We start from the raw sequence: 22,779 nt of genomic DNA on the forward strand, positions 1-22,779 counted from the left end.
GATCTTATTTGGTCCTCTTCCTGCTCACCCCCCTCCCCCTCTCCCCCTCCCTTCTTCCCTCTCAATTTTCCCTCTCCCTCACCGTTGTGGTCTCATTTCCAGGATGTGTACGCTGTCTAGTGTCACATGTGCAGTTACTGTCAGCAGCGAGGCTGGAGAGGAGAGGGAGGACACACCCTAGTATGACCTCGTGTGTGTGTGTGTGTCTCTCTCTCTCTTACCCCCCCCCCCTCGCCGGTGTTGTAAGGCTCTTTGATCTCATGGTGACATCATGCTGGTTGTGTGAGCTCAATACAACATCAAAGGGCGGTGACTTCCACCTCTGCCTGTCCTCAGCCTCTTTCCTCCACCCTCCAGAGGTGCTTTCTTTCTTTCATGTCACAGAAGCAGCATCTCTTCTTATGTGTCCTTCATATCAGTGTCACATCAGTGACGCATTCCTCACCAGCAGCATCGCCCCTCATCCTTGTGGATTGCGGACGGAGGGGAGCTAGGAGAGCAGCGAGAGTCAAGCATCTGTCATCCCAAAGGAGTCAGAAGACCCACCAGCACAGTCAGGGAGGCGCCCCGCCATTTTCTGTCAATATCTTGTGTGAGTCAGAGGCGTTTTTGATGAGCGTCTTGCTCACTTACACATCATGTTAGCTCAGTTATCGCCCAGATGAGCAATGAGAGCTGAAAGACCTTTTATCCTGGTGTCCACTGAAACCAGCCGCCTCCCTGGAGCACCAGAAATGTCCGGCGTGAACTGTGGGACAAAGAAAAGCAACATCATGGAGACGCTGCGTTGCAGCTGCTCCTCCACTGTGTGACAGAGGTCGACCTGAAGCACGAAAACCTCCTCAGGCCGCCTTTGAGTCCTGAAGAATTTCCCCTGAATTGTTTCGTTCATGGTGACGACCCAAAGAAGTAGCGGCAGCACACAGTTGTGGCTACTGTGTGTGTGTGTGTGTGTGTGTGTGTGTGTGTGTGCGTGCGTGCGTGTGTGTGTGTGTTAATATTTCATGTGAAGTTGGTAAAAAGAAGTAATAGTTTAGAGTTGTTATAATTTCAGCTGCGATGAGTGAAGGGCAACTTTACAAAGCTTTATTTTTAAAGAAAGTTGTCATAATTTGCATTCAGAATCATTTATTCCCCCAACATGACTCATCATTTTCAGCTGGCACAATTAGAACTGTGACACACGCAACATCGGCCGTCCTGCTAACATCTGATTAAAGCATTGATTCAATAAGGTTGTTCATCATTTTGACAGATTTCCCTACATTTAATATTTACACACACACACACACACAAATATGTGTTTAATCTGCTGCATTCGGAGAATTTTGTTTTCAACAGATAATGGAATGTTGCAATCATGCAACAGCATCCCAACGATATCCCCAGAGTGCTACCGAGCAAATGTCTGACTTTAGTAATGATTTTGGAAATGATGCGCATTCTTCAAGCACTGGAATAAAGCAGGATGTCGTTACAACGTGCCAGTGTTGATGGGACGCTCCCTGCTAGCCTGCCGTCAAAAAATATGAAAACAGGCAAAAACTGAAGCTTTGCAGCAGGACTCTTTTAAAGTATTCAAACAAAGGACAGATGATGGGAGTGTAAGCACATGTGAAGTAGTAATATGGAAGTCCTAAATAATTTAGCATCCTGCGTGCTTCCTGGCTGGGCCCCCTGCTGAGACACACACTCCCAGTCTTCACCAATTTCCCACACTGCTCCACTCAACTTCTGCAGCTCCGCACGTAACATGCTCCGCGCACGCATGCACACACACACACACACTCCCGTAATAAAACTGATTCCACCACCCACCCTGCAGTACAACAAAAAGACTTGACGGCCCTCCCCCCCATCGTTCCTCTTTGCTCGCATTGGCTGTGAGGCCTGGATGCTGGCAGAGACTCTGACCAATCAGATGTCTCCATGGTGATGTCATGGAGGCAGCATTGATGCTGTTGCTGATGCTGTTGCCCAGCGCCTGTATCCGTGCAGCCAGACGGGGGAAACTATAGTCAGTGGTCCATCAGCAGCAGCAGAGACGACAGACGGGGGGTAAGTCTGCCGCACTTGCATCATAACGCACACGCACACACACGCACACATATATACATTTTGAAGTCTTATTAAGTGAAGACGTGTGTGTTTTTGAGCAATGGAGGTGAGGGTGAGGATGGTGATGTTGCGGATGAGAAAGAGGGAGAGAGAGAACTGAGTGTCCCCAGAAAGTCTTCGCTGTCATTTATTATTGATCTGCTATTCATGCAGATGCAGCTTTGTTTCTGCCTCTAGGAAGTCGAGAGAGAGCGTGTGTGTGTGTGTGTGTGTGTGTGTGTGTGCGTGTGTGTGTGTAGGGAGATGTGTGAGTGTGGTTATGTATCAAGATGGGGTGTAACTGACAAGATCAGGGGCGTCTTGCCTGAATTACGTCCTTTCCTAGCACAGAAACCCGGGTGTGTGTGTGTGTGTGTGTGTGTGTGTAGGAATACCAATGAATAAATGAAATGGATGTAAAAGACAAAACAAGATTTATGGATTATTGATTAAAAAAAATCCAATTTATCTTTTTTTATTGGCTTTGGACAGCTTGTCGTTGCTTTATAATCGCTTGGTTCATCACTGTCTGCATGTAGGTGTTGCAATAATAAATAATTTTTTTTTAAAAAGCAAAGCGGCCATTACTTTGACCCTTAAAGTGTCTCATACAAATATCAGAGGGCTCACATGAGTGCCTGCAGACGTACACGGGAACTTTTTGCAGTTGAGAAACCTGAATGTCAGAGCGTGTACAATGATACGTGCACAAATGCGCTAAAACAAGAACTCTCTGTCAGAGGCATTTCCTTGACCGTTGGAGAACGCTTGGTGTACCAGCGACCACCGTCATGTGACCGACCGTCCGTTGCCAAAAGTTTTTTGCTTTTTCCAGTCAGGTCACATTGTGATTGGATGGTTTTGTGATGGTTCCAAGATAGAAAGTCAGAATGGGTGAGGTGGCAGTTGTGATTCAAGATGACAGACGGAGAGCTTTGATGCTTTGTGACATCATCATGCAAACCCATGGCCACGCCCCACAAACAACAGGCAACGTACTCGTGCTATGTAAATAAGTAGCCTGTGCATAAATAAGTGGTGCATCCAATACCGTGTCCATGGAAACAAAGTCGTCAAAAGAAAATACCTCTGCCTTTCTAATTCCTGCTCTGTGCAGTTCAGGGTCACAGGAAACGTCCAAGTTCAAACCCAGCCGCCGGCACCGCTGAGCCAGGTGCTGCGAGACTGTAGCTGGCCCAGCAGCACATCGCAGGATTTATCCAGACCTTTACAGCAGAACAACAGGCACAGAACGAGCAGAAACCCAGTCGGCCTGATCCGACGTGACGAGTGACCAAAGAGAGTTTACCCAGTAGGAGTCGGACGCCATGATGCGTTACTGCAGCTCAGAGATATTTCAATCAGAAGAGATGAGGGACAAAATCTCCTGGAGTAGAGTGTGTGTGTGTGTGTGTGTGTGTGTGTGTGTGTGTGTGTGTGTGTGTGTGTGTGTGTGTGTGTGTGTGTGTGTGTGTGTGTCAGTAGGATCCGTGTCAGCCATTTCATCTTGCCTGTTTAGCGCTGGCCTCACTCCCTGGAGCTGACGCTGATTGATTGACGTGTCTTTGGCTGACATTAAAGCTGAACGCATCGTGTTAGAACGACCCACCGCGCGCCGTTCAGATGATCAGACGTGTGAAGCCTCGGCTCACAGGATGAAGGAGAGGCAGACACATCCCATCACAGATGTTTCATGAAAGTAGGCCCCACCAGAAACCCTGCAGTGGAAACTGTTTCATGAAGTTCAGCTCCTCTCCGATTCTTCTGTTGTGTCTCGATGATGATGATGATGATGATGATGATGATGATGATGATGATGAAAGCGTTCGTGTTCTCAGAAGGAAGGCAAACCTAATTAGTGGGAGCACCGAGCTGTGAAAAGGTCAGCAAGCTGCGCGGGACACAGATTCTCATGTCTTGATGTTCTCGTTCAGTAGATTCTTCACTCATTTCCTCCCCAACTTCTCCCGTCTGTAAAGGCCAAAACCATCAAGATGATTGACACACGGAGAGGTTGAACACGAGAGAAGGAAGACTCCATTGTAATGGGGGGGGGGGTCATTAGCGAGCATTACAGATCTTGTCAGAGGTGTCGTTCTGGTGGAAAATGGTTTGAACACACTGGATGAGAGTGACAGATTAACGGTAGCAGTCAGCTGTCCAGCATTGATGGGACCTTCTGACAGACAGACAGGAGGAGACGGAAGGGGGGGGGGGGGGGGGTCTGAGGACAGCGTTGGTTATTTGGGGGCCAGGCTGTTGGGTGAGCTAATATCACCTGTCAGTAATGTAGGTTACTGCATCAGGTTGTGGGCTCTCGGCCAGGTAGAAATCAAGTCGTCAGTCACGTAACGTGAAATAATCCAATATCCATCAGTAACTCTCTATATTTGTTCAGTCCTGAGTGATGTAATTATATCTGATCAAAAACCACTCATCAAAATGCATCAATCAATAGCATAACAACTTGTTTTGCATCAGGTGACGGATTCTTCCATTACTGCACGCATGAAAATGTTGCCGTCAATGATGCGAGAACTGTCAGGGAATCATTTTTCATTTCTTACAGTGAAACCGTATTCACTTTTAACAATATTTTTTCCAATTGATGGAGTAATAATTGATGATGTAATAAGTGACCAAAATGTGCCAGTAAAAGGGCGCTACCATTAACCTGATAACTGCCAACGCTGTGAAAAGTTGTTTCAAATCTTGATGGAATAAGAGCTGATAATGTAACAAAACTGGCAAGACAAATGACTATTTTTACTTCATAAATTACAGAAGAATTAACACATTAAAAAATGAAAACAACTAATCAGGCCGTTTTCCCCCGGAGGTATGAGCAACCAGTAGGGGGCAGCAGCCCGCCTCAGCTGCCTGGAGTCTACTGGAAATCATAACAAGATTTTGATTTCTAAAGTGTACCTGTTTAGTTATTCACACAGAGTTAAATCTGCTTGACTCTAAGTATCTGAAACGTTTGTCACGGCCAAAGTTGATGCAAACAATTCATGTGATTGATGAATCACAGTCACGGCAGTAATTAGATTAATTTCTGTAATCGATTAACAGCCCTCGTCATAGCAGACCAAAACGTATGAACCAGTAACTTCGTAACTTGAGCTGCTTCATGTCTTTGACTGTTATATTATTGTTCTGAGTTTATTCGCCAGGTACAAAAGCAGCATCGCTGATGGAATGACTTGCAGTATTTTTTCCATTCTTAATATAAAAGCTGAGAGAGTAAAAACCCATCATGATGTCGTGATGTTAATCTCTGAGGCTAAATTATGACCTGATCAGCTTCTGGAAACGATGATCGTGGAACAACTGGGGCCGGTGTAATTCGCCTTGAACTTGACAAAAGGATCAGGAACTGAGGCGAACGGGTGCTTTCATATCCAATCAATGAATGTGGAAACAGAATCGGCTCATTTATTTATTTATTCATTTGAACGTTAAGTTGATCGCACTCAATGATTTGCACCATCAACTGTGCTTTAGCTTCTTTTTTTATATGGACTTACTGGCTGCTGTGGTTGGTGCCAGCGAACATCGGACACGGTGACAGAACTTTAACCCAAACAACCAGGGTTTGATCTCCACCAGGGCGTTTTGCAGTTCCTGCACCCGACCCCACCCTATCCGTTTGGACGCTTCTCCCCCAGCTGCTTTTCAAGAAGCTGCTGTTGGTGAATAAACGATAAAATAAAGTTTTCTAAAATTAAAAGAAAAAAAACCGACAACAACCTGAACTGCCGCTTAGAGAACTTTGACTTGGTAAAACAGAGTCAAGAGTTCGAGGTCACTTTGATGGTTATTCCATGAACGCCTGCAGGATCAGGTGTGTATTCCTGTTTTAATCAATGTTGGAAATAATAGCAAGTCAAAGAGTTACGTCCTTAACGAGGTAATTTGTCACCATGCCAAGGTCAGTCAAAGTATCCCAGCCGTGGCACACCTTGCTGCCTGAGGCTGGCTACCGCTACTTTCACTCTTTTGTTGATTTTTTTTTTCTCCCACCTGATTAAAATCAGTCTACAGAAAAAAATCTAAAATACTTCACACATTTCAAATCTTTGGCTCTGCTTTCCAGCTTCTTTCTTGACAAACTCAAACCATTTTCAGAAGCTGAAAATAGGAACCTGTTTGTGGTTGAACTTAACTTTAGGTGTTTGTTTCATTTCAATTTCAATGTCTTACAAGATGATACTGGACACCGTTGGATAATTGGAAGCTTAAAGTCATCAGCTCACAGTTCTGAGTCACAGCGCGGACAAGAACACAAACTCAGACGGTTCTTGCCTGTTCTCCGCAGGCGTCACACTTTTAAGGGGCCGTTGTCCAAACGTCTTGGAAAACATGGGCTTTTGACTTTTAGATGAGAGACTGATCCCACTCTTACATCTGTGGTCAGGTTTTATCAGGTTTTGGGGGAATGAGCTTATCGTCCATCGTCCCTGATCTTGTCGTCCAGAGCTCTCCTCTGTGCTCCATTAGGGAGCTGAGACCCTCCCTCGTTAGGTTCGTGCAGTAAATGGCAGTGAATGGGCTGTCTAGCACACCTGTCAGGAGTAATCAAACTCTAGTTGTGTATTTCGTGTATTTTTAACATAAAATAACTATTCAAAATTTAGAGATATTATAATTTTAATAGGCAGCTTCTCCGGAACTATTTTCCTGTCTCGGCATTGACGCAGCGTCTCCAAACTGTGGCCAACAAAAACATCTGTTGAGGACTAGATGAGCGACTGCTGCTACGAATCATGGCCCACTTAACAAGAGAGGATGAGGCGGGTAGCTGCTAGGACTCTGAACCTGAGAGTCGGAGGTGCGCAAACCTGCCCAGTCTCGACAACTCACTGTGCTAAGCTAACTAGCAGGGGGTAGTACAGAGAGAGTGACGTCCATCTTCTTTAACATGCAGCTAGCACTGCTAACAGAATCCACCAGCTAGCACCTCTGAGCTCGTGATTTGATTCAGCATATCAGGCAATTAGTTTCAGTTTAAATGTTTCATATTTGATGTGTGTGTGTGTGTGTGTGTGTGTGTGTGTGTGTGTGTGTGTGTGTGTGTGTGTGTGTGTGTGTGTGTGTGTCTTGATTTCCTTGTCTCTATTGAAATGGACAGACGCTTGGCCGAGGAGCGCTCATGTGCTCTCGTGTTTTACCCGCAGACCAATCTCTTCTCTCATTGGTGGAGTTAAAACCTCAATGGGAGGAGCTTACACAACTGCTCTGCGGTTTTTCTAGCTTGTTAGGGTTTTTTTTTTTTATACTTCATTATGTGACCTTTCAATCTGCTTCATTTACTCCCTCCTCTCTGTGTCTCACCAGCCTGAGAGGGATCGTTGGAAAGTTACATACGCAGTGAGAAGATGACTCTGGCAGGTAAATGCAGATGCAGCAGAGACACACACACACACACACACACTCGCACACACACACAGCTAACAGTCTCCATCCTCCCTTTGTGTACTGATAACGACACCAGCAGGAGGCAGAGAGCAAAGACGTCTGAAGCCTGTATGTTGTCATTCTAATAACACAGTGACACTGGAAAGGAGAATTACAGCATCAGTCCCTGGATGCTTATTCACCATTCATTGTGGGTCAACACAATGTCAAGCATGACAACTCGTGTGTGTGTGTGTGTGTGTGTGTGTGTGTGTGTGTGTGTCCTCAGCCTACAAAGAGAAGGTCAAAGAGCTCCCCCTGGTGTCTCTGTTTTGCGCCTGCCTGAACCCTCAGACTGCAGACAAACCAACATACAAGGCAGAAGGTAAAGTAAAACATTTGGCAGCCTTGTAGGAAGATGTCCCTCACAGACAGAGGGCACGAGACATTCTGGGAGAGTAGGACATAGGTGTGTAACAGTTGCCATGATGCCACACAGATGCAGTGGACCTCGGTTGGTGCGTCATCAAAGACGTGGAGGTCATTGAGCTGAACAAGCGGGCATCAGGCCAGGCTTTCGAGGTCATTCTGAAGCCCCCTTCCTTTGACGGAGTGCCAGAGCTCAACACCGCCATGCCACAGCGCCGAGACCCATCACTGGAGGAGATCCAGAAGAAGCTGGAGGCTGCCGAGGAGAGGCGGAAGGTAACCGCGTACAAAACACTCCCTCACAAGAGGAACTGACACAGAGGTAACAGCTGAATGCACTTTAAAGGGACACTCCGACTCTCAGTTACCATCGTCCCCGCAGGAAGGCTGGCATAACACTGGAGGTTCCAGCTCAGTGCTGGTAATCACACAAGTAAATACTCAATGCCACCGTAATGAACAGTGAAGAAAAACAAGAAGCACAAAAAGTTACTTTCATTAACGATATGAACAATGCAAACAATGACATGGAGACAGCAGAACTGTCTGAGGTGGTGCAGTCGTTGAGGGGGTTGCTGGAAGCCCTGAGTCTCCTCAGTGTGCACGGGGATCCGCTCCACACACAGCTGCTCCGCCCAGCTTCTGGTGACCTGGCAACATATTTGGTTACTGATCAAATACTTTCTTAGCTTGGATGTGGGATGCAACACTGTCCAGACAAATAACTGTGTCGAGTTGATAAATTGACGCTGGACTGATGATGTTGGCAGCTGTTTTATGACTAACCAGTAGCTACTAGCTTAACAGGCTTGGCTCTTGCTAAATTTAGGTTCAAGATGTACTACCGCACTTTGCTGACACCTGTTTGTAGTATTATTTGTATGACAACTTATTGACATCCCCTTGTTGTTTGCCTTGTATGCAAAATACTCCCAAACAGGATTTTTGCTTTTGCTTTTTTCAACTAAAACTAGTCACAAAGGCTTTGTAGCAATTTGCGTGTTAAATTAGCCTGTTGATGCTGGCTACACAGCCCAGCTAACGTTTGTAGGCACAACAGCTAAGGCTGCCAGTGAGGGGATTTGCGGTTGAGTGAGTGTAGTTGGAGAGTCACCTGGAACAGGTGAGGAAGACTGTTGCAAACGAGTATTGTATCCTAGCTTTTTAGCATCGTTATTATCTGTGTATGGCTGTGTTTGAGCACCTGAACCCCAGAGCCAGACAAGAAGACCGACACTCTCCTGTGTGCTACGTCAGGTCGCTGAGACCCTCAGAGGCCTGCTGATTGCTAGTTAGCCTAGCACAATGAATGGTAGTGGGTGGGAATGTTAGCATACCTCAGTCAAAAGTCAATGTCTATATTAAAGCTCCATGAGACAACTTTTGAAGGGTAAATATTCACCTTTTTGATGTTAGTTGTGTAATGTTTTGCAGCAGCGAGTGTCAAATAAAAGAAGCGGGTAAATAGAAGTAACATGAATAAGAAATACTCGGAACAGGACCACATGTACATAAGTCTACCTTGTTCCATTCCACCCCTGGAATGTTCTGTGACGTGGACATCAGACCCAGCTGGACAGAGATCTGAACCCTCAAATGTGACCTCAGCATCAAGTGATTCTAACTCATTCAGGCAACGTCAAACATCTGACAAGTGCTCTTTGTGTGCTGGAAGATTTATGGAGCAAAAAAAAAAAAAAGGAAGACGCGGATGAGAGGAAACAGGGAGGGAGCCAAAGGAAGGGAGGAGAGGAGATGAAAGAGGAGGGACATGAAAGCTCAAATGATCACACAAGGACACCCACACACACACACACACACACACACACACACACACACACAATGTGTGTTACTGACTGTGAAGGGAGGGTGAGGAAGAAGAGATGAAAGGTGAGAAGAGAGAAATTCTAGCTGAGCCCGTTCTGAGAACGTGACCCGCAGCGGAGCGTTCCTGCCAACGCACTTTTCAGCTGTTTGTTTATGAGCTGCTGTGTGTTCTTTACTGCACAAGACAAACTTTTACCAGTAAATTACTGTTTTCTGAGGTGTTGCTCCACACTGTCAACGGTACCACACACCTGAGAGACAATAATAACAGCGGAAATATATATTTTTTTAAATAGTCTCGAAATTCCAGGGTAAAAGAACATTTGGGTGTCAGGAGAAAAGTCTAGGGTAAAATATGTGTGTTTCTGTAAGTGCTGAATGTTCCTCGATGTTCCCCAGCTGGTCGCCGACAGTGTTGTTGGTAAAAACAGTTGCCTGTTGAGCTGAGGAGCCGTTGGCAGAGGAAACATGGCATCTCAAGGTCAACCAAGTTGACAAAACGGCCAAAAGTGAATATGTTTTATAGTTTTAGAGAATGCATTCATGATTCACTGTTGGAAAATAAGGTTCCAGTGGAGGTGGCTTGCTGGCACTCCTGTCACGCCAGTGGCCTCCAAGCTCATTTCTGTTCTCATTATTTTGTGGATTCCATCTAGTGCCAGGAGGCGGAGCTGCTGAAGCACCTGGCAGAAAAGAGGGAGCACGAGCGCGAGGTGATCCAGAAGGCTTTCGAGGAGAACAACAACTTCATCAAGAACGCCAAGGAGAAGCTGGAGCAGAAGATGGAGGCCAACAAGGAGAACAGGGAGGCCTTGCTGGCTGCCATGCTGGAGAGGCTGCAGGAGAAGGTACTGTCCTTGCTAGCGATATCTTGATAGCAAGCTTATCAGATTTTCTAAAAGTCTTCATGAAAACATAGAAATCCACCCAAGCACACCAAAGACCAGCGACCTTAATACTCCAAACTGGAAACCAGTAGAACTGTCGTCAGTGGAGCCTCTAGAATGATTTGAGCAGCATTTCAGGGTCATTTTTTGAACAGAAGGTGGTGTTTTTGGATGGTTCGTGGTGCCATCACATGTCAGGATTCTTCATGGTGCAATTTGATCCAATTTTTATGGCAGAAATGCACCAGGCACGACTGCAATGTGACCCAGCTGCCTGCAGGTCGGGGGGGGGGGGCTGCACCAGTGACAACGAGTCAGCACTAAAATCAGCTTTGTCACCGATTAGCAGAATATCTGAGCGCAGCGGTGCAGTGGTGGCGTGTTTGCAGCTGTGCTTGGAGGGACTGTTTGTTTGTTTATCAGCTGCCATGACGTCTCAGGACCAGAGATGATGAAAACATCGCACTTCTGAAGGTTCTCTGCTTCATCTGAGGTGTCAGAGATGAAAAACACGATCAGAGAAGTTCCCCATGAACAGAGCAGCCCTGTGACTCAGCGACTTCCCCGCGCTGACATCAAAAACTGAAGCGCCGCTTGTCTCCTGCAGACTTCCTTTAGAAAATCTGTGATTGTGCTGATGTAGCGTCAGACAGGCTGTCAGTACACTACACTTGTCCAAGGAATAAAAGGCTCATCAGAATCAGTGTATCAGCGACAGTGGAGCTGATGCAGCTAAAGCAAACTCATCCGTTTGATCAGCTTATAAGTGACTTTGTTTTATTTATTTTTTACAGAGGAATTACACGTCTGTTTCATTCAGGTTTTATTCTGTGGACAGACTTTTATTTACTCATCAGATGTAATTTGTCTCTCTTTTTTTTGTGTCACATTCTTTTCCTGCATTGTCTGAGTAAAATGGGCAGCATGAACAACAGCGGAACGCCGCGCAAAATCTCGCCCTGAAACACCTGTAGAACACAGCGCCCCCATGTGACGTGTGCTCGGCAGGATTTAATGAAGATTGGAAACATTCTTGGAAACTAATCAGTCACTAAACGGTCAATTTAGAGTCTGGATTAACCTGGTCCCCTATTGGTGTCTTTGGACTGTGGGAGGAAGCTGGAGTACCAGAGAGAACCCATGCAGGAACAGGGAGAACATGGACACTCACACAGAAAGACCAGGAATCAAATCTGGAACGTTCTTGCTGGGGGGCCACAGTGAGGACCACTGCTCCACCGTGCCGCCCCCAATTTATTCAATCATTTCTAAATCAAACCTTACAGTTCATAAAAAGCCTCTTAAAGCTTCTAGATTGATGTTGTCGTTGCCAGGGGTTACAAATCAGTCAGCTGCTCCGACACGCCAGTGAAATCCCACAGCGTGTAAGTTAGTGAGCTGGAGTGGTTTCATGTGTATTTTGACCTTAAGACTCTAGTATTTATGCTATGCTAGGCTAATTTATTTATTTATGGAGGACGGAGCATCTATCAACGCTGAAGCGTCAATATAAATATGGAGGAAGCGGCACAGTTGTTGAATTCCATCTGGAGGACATCCAGAAAACCCATCCACAAAATCTGATAACCGCTGATGTCTGAAATGCTATTATTGATGCTGCAGCGATGAAAATGAAAAGGCTCCCCAGTCCAAACGCCGCCGCCGCCGCCGCCGAAGCAGGACTGGTTCAGCTCAGCTCTACCCAGTCTGCCTGGTTCACGTGGCTGATTTAGGTTCTGTTCCAGAACCCAAGCCGAAAAACAGAGAGGTGACATCACAGCCCTCGACGGCCATGTGATGTTTCCAGTCAAAAAGCCGCGCGTGAGGAGGCCAACAGTAACAATCATGGCGGGATGGTTTGTGTTGCTGTCCCTTGAGAGTTTATTAATATTTATATTAATATGGTGTTGTTAATACAGAGGAACGCCTGAAGGGTTTTCTCCTACGGGTGTCATCACTGAGTGACACCGCCATCTAGCAGCCTGGCATGCAAACTACAGCGCTGTGAGTTGGTTCATCTGATCGTACAAACACGTTGGTTTTGTTTGTAAAGGCATTATAACAGACAGAAACAGACAGGAAGTAAAACCCAAACAAAGACTCAGGAGGGAAGGAATTTCAGAATAAAACAGGAAGTGAGAACTAAAACGCTTTGTGGTCCCAGTGGAACCGGGACAACCTGATGGGTTATGAAGAGCTTAATGGTGTCTGTGACCATGTTGTATAGCAGGAAGTCACTGAGGTGCATGTTAGCCTTCACCGACTGGCAGGTCGTCTATGAAGACACCTTGACGGAACTGATGATTGTAGAGATTTCTTAGAAACCTTAAGACTTCCACATCATCCAGTTTCTCTGCACTGACCAGAGCGGACGGTTGCTGGCTCACCAGCTTCGTTTCAGCGCCACGTGAGACAGACTTTAGAATGATCTGCCTGCCTGTAAGCCTGATCCGTGGTTGTGAACGTCACACGAGGTGGAAAAGAGTTTTTAGTTTTCATCTTTCTCTTTCAGTGGCTTGTATGAATGCAAATGGCTCTGATGTTACTGTGTTTCTGTGTGTTTGTCAGGACAAGCACGCCGAGGAGGTGAGGAAGAACAAGGAGCTGAAGGAGGAAGCCTGCCGGTAGACGAGCGACGGGGGAGCGAGCGAGGGAGGGAGGGAGCGGAGCAGCGGCGCCGATGATGAGATGTTCAAAATCAAAACAGTGCAGAAAGGAAAAAAAAGAACTCAAAAAGCAACTCGAACAAAGAGAAAAAGGGGAGTTTTCATATTGATGTATGCCTGAAAAAGCTGTACAAAGTTTAGCCAACTCTTGATGTTCAAATTCAAAAATAAATATTCACCTTTTTTTCTAATGAAAGCAGGTGGGGTGTGGGGGGGGGCATCTATACAAACATTTCAAATTTTGGAGCAGCGCAGCCGTGGCTGGAGGACTGAGCACTGCATCAACCTGAGAGTGGAACACAAATTTCCAATTCTGTTAGCAGGAAATGACCGCAGCCAAGGATATCTTAGCATTAGCTAATGATAGGTTAGCATCATCAGAGGACACTGCTCTACATTTTATTGCTGTTGTTGATACTTTATAAATTCACAGGCTATTTTAAAGTCATCACAAGTGTTTTTTTTTTGTTTTGTTGGTAACTCAGTCTGCTTGCTCAACTCGGTGAATCTCTCTCGATATTTGAAACATCTCCCATTGGTTTCCTCAGGGGAGAAGAAGCTTGTAAGTGCAGGATCTCATCAGCTGTAGAGCAGGAACATTGCAGTGAGTCTCCTCGACGTAGAGCACCGGCGGCACTCTTAGTTCATGAAGCACAACTCAAAAGCACATTTGCATACATGACGAGCGGGGAACAGAGATTCAATATAAACATCTGTTCCAGCGGCGACGTGGTTCAGAATCTGGTTGGATTTGGTTCTTCAGGAGGCTTTGTGGCTAACCAGCGGCCTGACTTTGCTTTGGCATGTGTTACTGTTTATGATTTCCACGCAGATTTAAACTGAAGAAGAAATTTGCTCGAGTTGTTGAGTCATACTGACTTGATTGAAAATGTTTGCACTGTAATTTGGGAGCGGTAACATGGGGTTTGTACTTGCTGTAACTGTGTGTCGCTGTATATCTTCAAGGCTGGATTGATTGTCTCTGTTTGGCATGGTCAGTAAAAACAGCTTGATGGAACTCACTCTGATTGGCTCTCCTGATTTCATGCCTTCAGACATTTGTCAGACCGACAGCTGCATTAGTTCATCATTTTGTCATCGATTAAACACAACATTACGAGTCGCCTTCCTTCCACCTGAACTAGCTCACTTTCTGATGTCATCTAGAATAAACTGTCCATCCACCCACATGTCCATCCACCCTTCCATCCATCCACATGTCCATCCACCCTTCCATCCATCCACACGTCCATCCACCCTTCCATCCATCATCCATCCCTCCACACGTCCATCCACCCTTCCATCCATCCCTCCACATGTCCGTCCACCCTTCCATCCATCCATCCACACGTCCATCCACCCTTCCATCCATCCATCCCTCCATCCCTCCACACGTCCATCCACCCTTCCATCCATCCCTCCACACGTCCATCCACCCTTCCATCCATCCATCCACACGTCCATCCACCCTTCCATCCATCCATCCCTCCATCCCTCCACACGTCCATCCACCCTTCCATCCATCCACATGTCCATCCACCCTTCCATCCATCCACACGTCCATCCACCCTTCCATCCATCATCCATCCCTCCACACGTCCATCCACCCTTCCATCCATCCCTCCACACGTCCATCCACCCTTCCATCCATCCATCCACACGTCCATCCACCCTTCCATCCATCCATCCACACGTCCATCCACCCTTCCATCCATCCATCCACACGTCCATCCACCCTTCCATCCATCCATCCACACGTCCATCCACCCTTCCATCCATCCATCCCTCCATCCCTCCACACGTCCATCCACCCTTCCATCCATCCATCCACACGTCCATCCACCCTTCCATCCACACGTCCATCCACCCTTCCATCCATCCATCCACACGTCCATCCACCCTTCCATCCATCCACACGTCCATCCACCCTTCCATCCACACGTCCATCCATCCATCCGTCCATTTTCTAGACTGCTTATCCGTTAAGGGTCATGGGGGGTGGAGCCTATCCCAACGAGTCCATTGCAGGGCCATCAGGAGCACTTAGGGTTCAGTCTCTTGCTCAAGAACACTTCGACATGGTCACCGGGGGAAGTGAGGACCGAACCAGCAACCCTTTGGTTGCTAGACGACCACTCCACCTCCCAGGCATGCCGCCCCCCAGAATGACCCAGTGACTCTGAAAGACTTGGGCATTTTAACGAGTGAACGCCAGAAACTCTGACACGTGAACTCGTCATGAGTGGAGAGACTTGTGAGCATTAATATCCTGGATATCTGACATGAGTTTCCTCCACTAGTTTGGTCTGTGTTGAAAGTTTGGTGTGTCGTTTTGTTGTATCAGTTGAACAAAAACCTTTACGAGTCACATTCTGTCAGTGTCTTGACTTTCTGGCACCTGGAAAACTCAAAGTAATTCTGGTCATTTGGGAGCCAGAAAAAGTCATGACATGCCAATTTTTATTATTTACACATATATACAAATATATATATACATATATATGTATATATACATATATACACATATACGTACATATATATACATATATGTATATACATATATGTATATATGTGTATATATACATATATACACATATATACACATATATACGTACATATATACATATATGTATATATGTGTATATATACATATATACACATATATACGTACATATATACGTACATATATACATATATGTATATATACGTGTATATACATATGTATGTGTGTGTGTGTATATATATATATATATATATATATATATATATATATATATATATATATATATATATATATATATACATAGACAGACTCCTTACCACCTCAAGTAGATTCACTAAACCTCATCTTATCACAAAATAATATTTGTCAGCTGTAATGGGCTGGGAGAAAAACCTTTGGTGCTTTAGCGCCATCTTCAGGCTTTCAGTCTTCCTGATAGTTTAAAAATGCATTCTCCTCTGTTTCCTGTCGTTTGTGGAGCTCACAAGCAAAGTGCTTGTTGTGTCACCTGTTCGGCCACTAGGTGTCACCGTGCAGGTACAGTTCGATGCTGAAGGCCTGGTCTTTATCATGGATTTACGCGAGTATTGATGATCCTGCAATGGTGGGCTGTGTCGTCAGCAGCGAGCTTCATCATCAGAGGAGAAGACAACTGGATTTTTTACAGGTTTTACAGCTTCCTGTTACCTGAGGCTCAGACAGATGTAACAAAACTATCAAGTCACAACTTAGAATCACCTGAAGGGAATTTTAAGCCTCATTCCTAACCTCCTAAGACCACAGCACTTGAATTTTTAATTTCTCTTTGCTGTTTGGGCTGATTGGGGCCTGATGATTGTAAAACAAAGAGTTATCTTTTTACATCATGCAGTTTCTGAGAAAAATGCTGTCCACATAGGAGGACATTCATTTTAAAAGTATTGATCTGAAGTGCTGCTAACGGTTGCAGGAAGACGTTTCTCCTCAACAAAGTCAAAAACATTCCAAATATTTTTCCACCGTTTCAGTTTCTGAACATGGCATGAAACGTGAAATATTTCACTTACACTCCACAACTGCTTCTGCAAGTCCATCCATCCACCCGTCCGTCTGTCCATCCATCCATCCGCCCATCCATTTTTTCCCTCTTATCCTGCTAAGGGTGGTGCGGGGTGGAGCCTATTCCAGCAGCCTTCAGGTGAGAGGCGGGGTTCACCCTGGATGGGTCACCAGTCCATGGCAGGACCAACACATAGAGACAGACAACCACTGGGTGCCCGTTCAACCTGTTGATTTGTATCAATGCGTGTGAGTAAACATTTTACTATAAATGATTTATTTTATGATGTACATTTCATTGATTTCCAACAGTTTTTTCATATTTTATTTTACATGCCTGTTGATGGGTAATTGATTGTTCAGGTTTTCTTTTACACATGTCAAACCAGAGGCCACGTGGTTAAGATGAGCCAGAGTTCAGTTTCAATCAGTCACCAAAGAAACCTAAAAACCACCAGTGTCTGGCAAAGCCTGGAACATCAAGCTGGGTTTGCTTTGAGGGAGAAGAAATATGAGCAAAACCTTTGTTCCATCGATGAAGCACATTTTTCCAAACCAAGTGCTGCTGAATCACAAGCAGGAGACATCTGATGTGGATTCCTCTGTTTCTGTTTCCTGTGTAAACAGACATGTCAGAGAGGGAATGCTGATTAAAATATTCCTCAAGTCATCAGAAACTTATGAAAACGTTCCAGTACAAATGTGAATGAACCCTGGATGACCCGGTCACTGATGAGGGGCTTAAATTAATTTTATTTATTTTATGATTGTATTTGGTAACTCTATGAAATGATGTGTAGAATCAATAACATGAGATGATTAACGCACTAGAATATAGAGAATATAGAAATAAACTTCTGTTTTGAGTTGAACACAAGTTTCCATGACGTTTGGTTGAGTACAAGTTTGTAGTTGTACTTTTCACAGTCATCCAGCAGGTGGTGCTATTTGTGTCTTGTCCCTCGTGGATCTGAACCAACGTCACAGACTAAGCCCCGCCCCTTCTAGCGGTATGATGACTGCAGCATCTCATTATGACACATGACCACATCACCAGCTGTGATCTTTGTTGTTTGGCTCCTCCTGTGATCTTTGATGTCAGGACTGTATGAGGAGGTGACGCACGTTCTTCATCCCACCTTTGGTTCAACGCTGAACAAACGTCACCACAGCACCGCAGCATCGACTCAGGTTCACCAGGTCGAGATGGCTTTTCCCAGCCGTGATTACCGTCGGCGGACCAACACAGCTGAGCCCCGGTCTCCAAGGGATCGGCGGACTGAGCCCAGGAGGCCGGTCACTGGTGGATCCTCCACCGATGATGTGCAGCTGAACCAGGCTGCCAGTGCCTGGAAGCCCTCCATGAAGAGGGCCTCTGGTGCCAACCCTGACATGGACCGGCACCGTGAGCTACTGGGATACCTGCGCTTCATCCTGAACAAGCTCACCCCAGAGAGGTTTGAGAGCCTCACCAAGGAAGTCCTGGAGCTGGAGATGAAGACCGAGGAGACCCTGAAGGCAGCTGCTCAACTGGTCTTTGAGAAGGCCGTCTCAGAGCAGCACTTCTCCTCCACCTACGCTGACCTGTGCCGTCGTCTGGCTGAGGTAAGAGACGCGCCGCTTTCTGAATCTTTCATCCTTGTTTTGTTTACTCACTTTCTTTTGAACCTGGTCAGCGACTGTCATGTCATTAAGATGATGGTATGAACTGAGTTATGTAATCAAGGCTTCTTCCTCTCAGTTGAAGGTGCCCACCTCAGACGGAGGGACGGAGGTCGTCACCTTCCGTCAGCTGGTGATCCGCTGCTGCCAGGCGGAATTTGAGAAGAATGAAGAGGAAGTCTTCATCACCAGACAGAAAGAGCTGGAGGCTGTTCATGATGTAAGAATCCTTTTATTTCCTCCTGTTATCGTCCCAGCCACGTCCTTCTGAGTCCTACCTGATCATTTGACCCCTAACGCCCACTTGTGTCTGTCCTCAGGTGGAGCAGCGGGAGCTCCTCATGATGGAGCTTGAGGAGGACCGCAGCAAAGCCAAGCGGCGCTCCTTAGGGAACGTCAAGTTCATCGGGGAGCTTTTCACAAAGAAGCTGCTGAATGCCTCAATTATTTATAATTGTTTGGTGAAGCTGCTGGACAACGGAGGTGAAGACTCCCTTGAGGGTGTCTGTAAACTCCTCACCACAGCAGGGAAGGACATGGATGTGGTGCGTGCCAAGGTATGAAACCAGGAACTCTCCTACCAATGGAAGTTCCTGATATGATGGAAGATGAACTGCTCTGAACTTTTTCTAGGACTGACGGTTTCTGTTGAAAAACCATAAAGAAAACGTGTCTATTTTTATGTGTCCCAGGCCAAGATGGATGAATTATTCATCAGAATGCACGCCATCATCCAGGAAAACAGGACATCTTGCAGGATACAATTCCTGGTCCAAGATGTGCTGGACTTAAGAAAGGTAGACAATCACTGGTGTCAAACAACCCATGCTAATGCGTGAGACGTTGTGATGTACAACAACAAATGTTGGAACTCACATTGTTTGAATAATCCTTCCTCTCTGTGCCACAGAACCAGTGGATTCCTCGACAGGAGGTGCAGGGCCCGAAGAGAATCCAAGAAATCCGTCAGGAGGCTGCACTGGAGAAGCAGCGGGAACATTCGAGGTTCCAGCCGCAGAAGGAGGTTGGACGAGGAGGAGCCATTGGGGGCCATGGCTCTCTTTCTCACGGGCCTATCCGGCACAACCGACCTCACATTGAGAGGACAGATGCAGTGCCCCTCCCCCCCAGGAATCAAACCGATGCCCCATTAAAGGCGCTGCAGGACATCAGAATGCAAGGAGGCGCCATTGGGGGCAATGGCCCAGGTGCTGATGGGCCTCACCAGCAACAGCAACTTCGCAAAAAGAGGACAGAGGCAGTGCCCGTCTCCACCAGGGCTCAAACCGATGCCCCATTAAAGGTGCCACAGGAGGTTGAAAGGCGTGGAGGAGCCATTGGGGGCCATGGCCCAGGAGCTGATGAGCCTACCTGGCGCCATCATTGTGGGAGGACAGAGGCAGTGCCCCTCCCCCCGAGGCATCACAATGAGGCCCCTTTAAAGGAACCCCAGGAGTTCAGAAGAAGAGGAGGGGGAGCCATTGGGGGCGATGGACCTCGTTCGAATGAGCCTGCCCAGCAAGACCGACCTCGCAGAGAGAGGACAGAGGCAGTGCCCCTCCCCCCGAGGCCTCACACTGAGGCCCCTTTAAAGGTAACGCGGGAGCTTGGAAGAGGAGGAGGAGGCGCCATTGGGGGCGATGGACCTCGTGATGATGAGTCTACCCAGCAGGACCAACCACGTAGGCCGAGGACAGAAGCAGTGCCCCTCCCCCCCAGGGCTCAAACCAATGCCCCATTTAAGGAACTGCAGGAAGTCAAAAGGCAAGGAAGAGCCATTGGGGGCGAATGCCCAGGAGCTGATGAGCCTGCCTGGCGCCATCGTTGTGGGAAGACAGAGGCAGTGCCCCTACCCCCGAGGCCTCACACGGATGCCCCGTCAAAGGCGCCGCAGAAGATCAGAATGCAAGGAGGCGCCATTGGGGGCAATGGCTCAGGTGCTGATGGGCCTCACCAGCACAAACAACTTCGCAGAGAGAGGACAGAGGCAGTGCCCCTCCCCCCCAGGGCTCACACTGAGGCCCCATGGAGGAACACAAAGGTGAAGTCCAAATCTTTTTCAGTGAAATCTTGGTGGCCAAACTTTACGGTTGTAACTTGAAATCTTGTATTTTCTTTGTAGCCTGCAGCCGAGGACCGTCCAGGGGCCAAAGCTACGTGGGGCCGCTGGAGTAAGGCCAGGGGTCCTGATCGGTCCAACTGGCGGGACCGCGATGACTGCAGGGAGACACGGGAGCCTCACCAGAGCGGGAGAGACACCCGGGTCCGAAACGTGCCGGCGCGTGACCTGATCACAGCCAACAGGGACGCACGTCCTCGCTCAGATGTCCCAGGTATGAACCCTCAGCTAAAGCAGCTGTGGACGAATGTTTGTCTTTTTTAATGATGATTTGAATCAAAATAGGATTCAGGACCATAAAGGGATGAACTTTAACCCTGAATTCTCATGGTTTTCCTCCAGTCAAGCAGGAGTCCTGTGGTCGTGGTGGCCCGTCAGCTGGTGATACCGGGCCTCTGAAGCGTGGAGACGAGACAAAGCGCGTCACTCGACAGGTCAGCAGGCTGTCTGGGGTTCAGTGTTACAGTTTCTTCTCTTGTTACTTTACATCTGACAGAAACCGCATGTTTCCTGTTTGAAAAGATGACGAGTTACTGAGGAGTATTTGATCATATTTCAGAAGCTGACCACGGGAGAGCTGAGGCAGCAGCTGGACGGGCTGCTTCAGGACAACGCCAGTGACCGGCGCATCAGGGACTGGCTGGAGGTGCGTGATCCTTTAGCTTCCTGGAGTGACAGGACCCGTTGATCTGGACCCTCCTGGTCACTGTTGTTGAATTTGGATTCTCCTTCACTGTTTTTCAGGCAAACCTGGATGAGGAGCAAACTGCTTCAAAGCAGTTTGTCACTACTTTGATGACCTCAGTGTGCAGGTCGTCCATCGTCGGTACGTAGGACCTGTGACAGCAGGAAGGGACAAGACGTCTGGTTCTTGACTGCACTTTTAGTGTAGTTTTACACCAGTTTTCACAAGTCTTCATTTCATCATTCTAGGCGAGGACCCCTACAGGCTGGACACGGAGCGGCTCAAGGGGAGAGTTGCTCTGCTCCAGACGTACCTGGGCGATGGACAGAAGCAGCTCCAGGCCGTCTACGCCCTCCAGGACCTGATGGAGGAGATGCATCATCCCAACAGTGAGTGCTGCTCTCAGTTACGGCTCCAAAATCAGACTTCACTCTCCAGTATTCAGTGAGCTCCTGGGAGGCTCTTCAGCATGAAAACTTTACGTTACTTTCTTTCTTCAAAGTGGTTCAGAGATGTTACTCATCAACTCATTCGCCACAGATTCATGATGAAACTTGATTTTCCATGGTGACACCTTCTTCTTCTTCTGTCCCCTCAGTGCTCCTGCTCAAAATCTTCGACGTCCTGTACGATGAGGACGTCATCAACAACAGGGTCTTCCTCAGGTGGGAAGCCAGGAAGGACGCGGACCAAAGCAAAGTCCAAGCGCTGGAATCCGTCTCTCTCTTTTTCTCCTGGCTCGGCAAGGAAGACCCTCAGGAGTTCCTTCCAGCGTGCAGACGTGGACCCTTTTGGCAGAGAGGCAGGAACCACTGACCTCAACCACCAGCACTTTGGTGTTGAGGCAGTGGCGCCTCTCTGCTGACACTTCTGTTCTCTCAACCTTTGCTGATTTTTTTAGTTTCATTTGGGGGAGGGGGTTAAGGGAATTGTTTGTGTTAATTGATTTCTTTAATTCCCTGTGAAAATTAAATTCATGAGAAATGAAGACCAATGGTTGTGAGTTGTGTTTTGATTTTCAATTTTACAAAATAAAAGAAATGAACTAAAATGAAGAATTAATACTCATGGTTTGTATTGTCTGAGTTCATGAGTTCATCATCCAGCAGCTCCTGATGATGGACGCCTCAAAGTGCATCATCAGGCTGACACCAGAGACTCTGTCCTCATCCACGCAGGCACAGGGAGAACATGGAGACTCCACACAGAAAGACCCCGTGCTCCAGCCGGGTCTTCAGACATGAGGGACCATTCAAATCAGCGTTTGTGGCTCACTTGAAAACTGCCACATCCAGCTGCACAGAGACTGATTTCAAGCCAAAACACACACTGAGTCCACCATTTTGAGACAGATTTGGCCGATTGAGCATCTATTTTTTGTGGTTTCCTGCTGTATTCCATTTTTAAGCATAGAAAGAAGAATAGGTTTGGAATTTATCATGTTTTTTGCAATCAAGCTGTAACCT

General features: G+C 46.9%; 2 protein-coding genes across 2 annotated transcripts; both read left to right on the forward strand.

Annotated features, from left to right (window-relative positions):
- The first annotated feature begins 1,965 nt into the window (after nt 1–1,965).
- Nucleotides 1,966–13,496, forward strand: stmn4 (stathmin-like 4). Its single transcript, XM_086189894.1, has 6 exons — nt 1,966–2,058; nt 7,438–7,491; nt 7,787–7,882; nt 7,997–8,202; nt 10,410–10,601; nt 13,209–13,496. The coding sequence occupies exons 2-6, from the start codon at nt 7,479–7,481 to the stop codon at nt 13,266–13,268; spliced, it is 567 nt and encodes a 188-aa protein (XP_086046020.1). The 5' UTR covers nt 1,966–2,058; nt 7,438–7,478; the 3' UTR covers nt 13,269–13,496.
- A 4,507-nt stretch (nt 13,497–18,003) lies between these two features.
- On the forward strand, nt 18,004–22,431 carry LOC147242218 (eukaryotic translation initiation factor 4 gamma 1-like). Its single transcript, XM_086189392.1, has 12 exons — nt 18,004–18,452; nt 18,589–18,729; nt 18,830–19,066; nt 19,202–19,306; nt 19,420–20,091; nt 20,530–20,550; nt 20,632–20,842; nt 20,971–21,062; nt 21,188–21,274; nt 21,373–21,454; nt 21,562–21,702; nt 21,912–22,431. The coding sequence occupies exons 1-12, from the start codon at nt 18,054–18,056 to the stop codon at nt 22,127–22,129; spliced, it is 2,406 nt and encodes an 801-aa protein (XP_086045518.1). The 5' UTR covers nt 18,004–18,053; the 3' UTR covers nt 22,130–22,431.
- Nucleotides 22,432–22,779: the final 348 nt, after the last annotated feature.

Source organism: Aulostomus chinensis, chromosome 20 (assembly GCF_037954235.1).
Source record: "Aulostomus chinensis isolate RoL2024-O1b breed Wild chromosome 20, RoL_Achi_v1.0, whole genome shotgun sequence".
NCBI lineage: Eukaryota > Metazoa > Chordata > Actinopteri > Syngnathiformes > Aulostomidae > Aulostomus > Aulostomus chinensis.

Coding starts and splice junctions, on each gene's coding strand:
- stmn4 (XM_086189894.1), top strand. Junction 7,883..7,996: donor ACCAACATACAAGGCAGAAG/GTAAAGTAAAAC, acceptor GATGCCACACAG/ATGCAGTGGACCTCGGTTGG. Junction 10,602..13,208: donor TGGAGAGGCTGCAGGAGAAG/GTACTGTCCTTG, acceptor TGTGTTTGTCAG/GACAAGCACGCCGAGGAGGT.
- LOC147242218 (XM_086189392.1), top strand. CDS start 18,054: ATGGCTTTTCCCAGCCGTGATTACCGTCGGCGGACCAACACAGCTGAG. Junction 20,843..20,970: donor TCCTCGCTCAGATGTCCCAG/GTATGAACCCTC, acceptor GTTTTCCTCCAG/TCAAGCAGGAGTCCTGTGGT. Junction 21,063..21,187: donor CAAAGCGCGTCACTCGACAG/GTCAGCAGGCTG, acceptor ATCATATTTCAG/AAGCTGACCACGGGAGAGCT.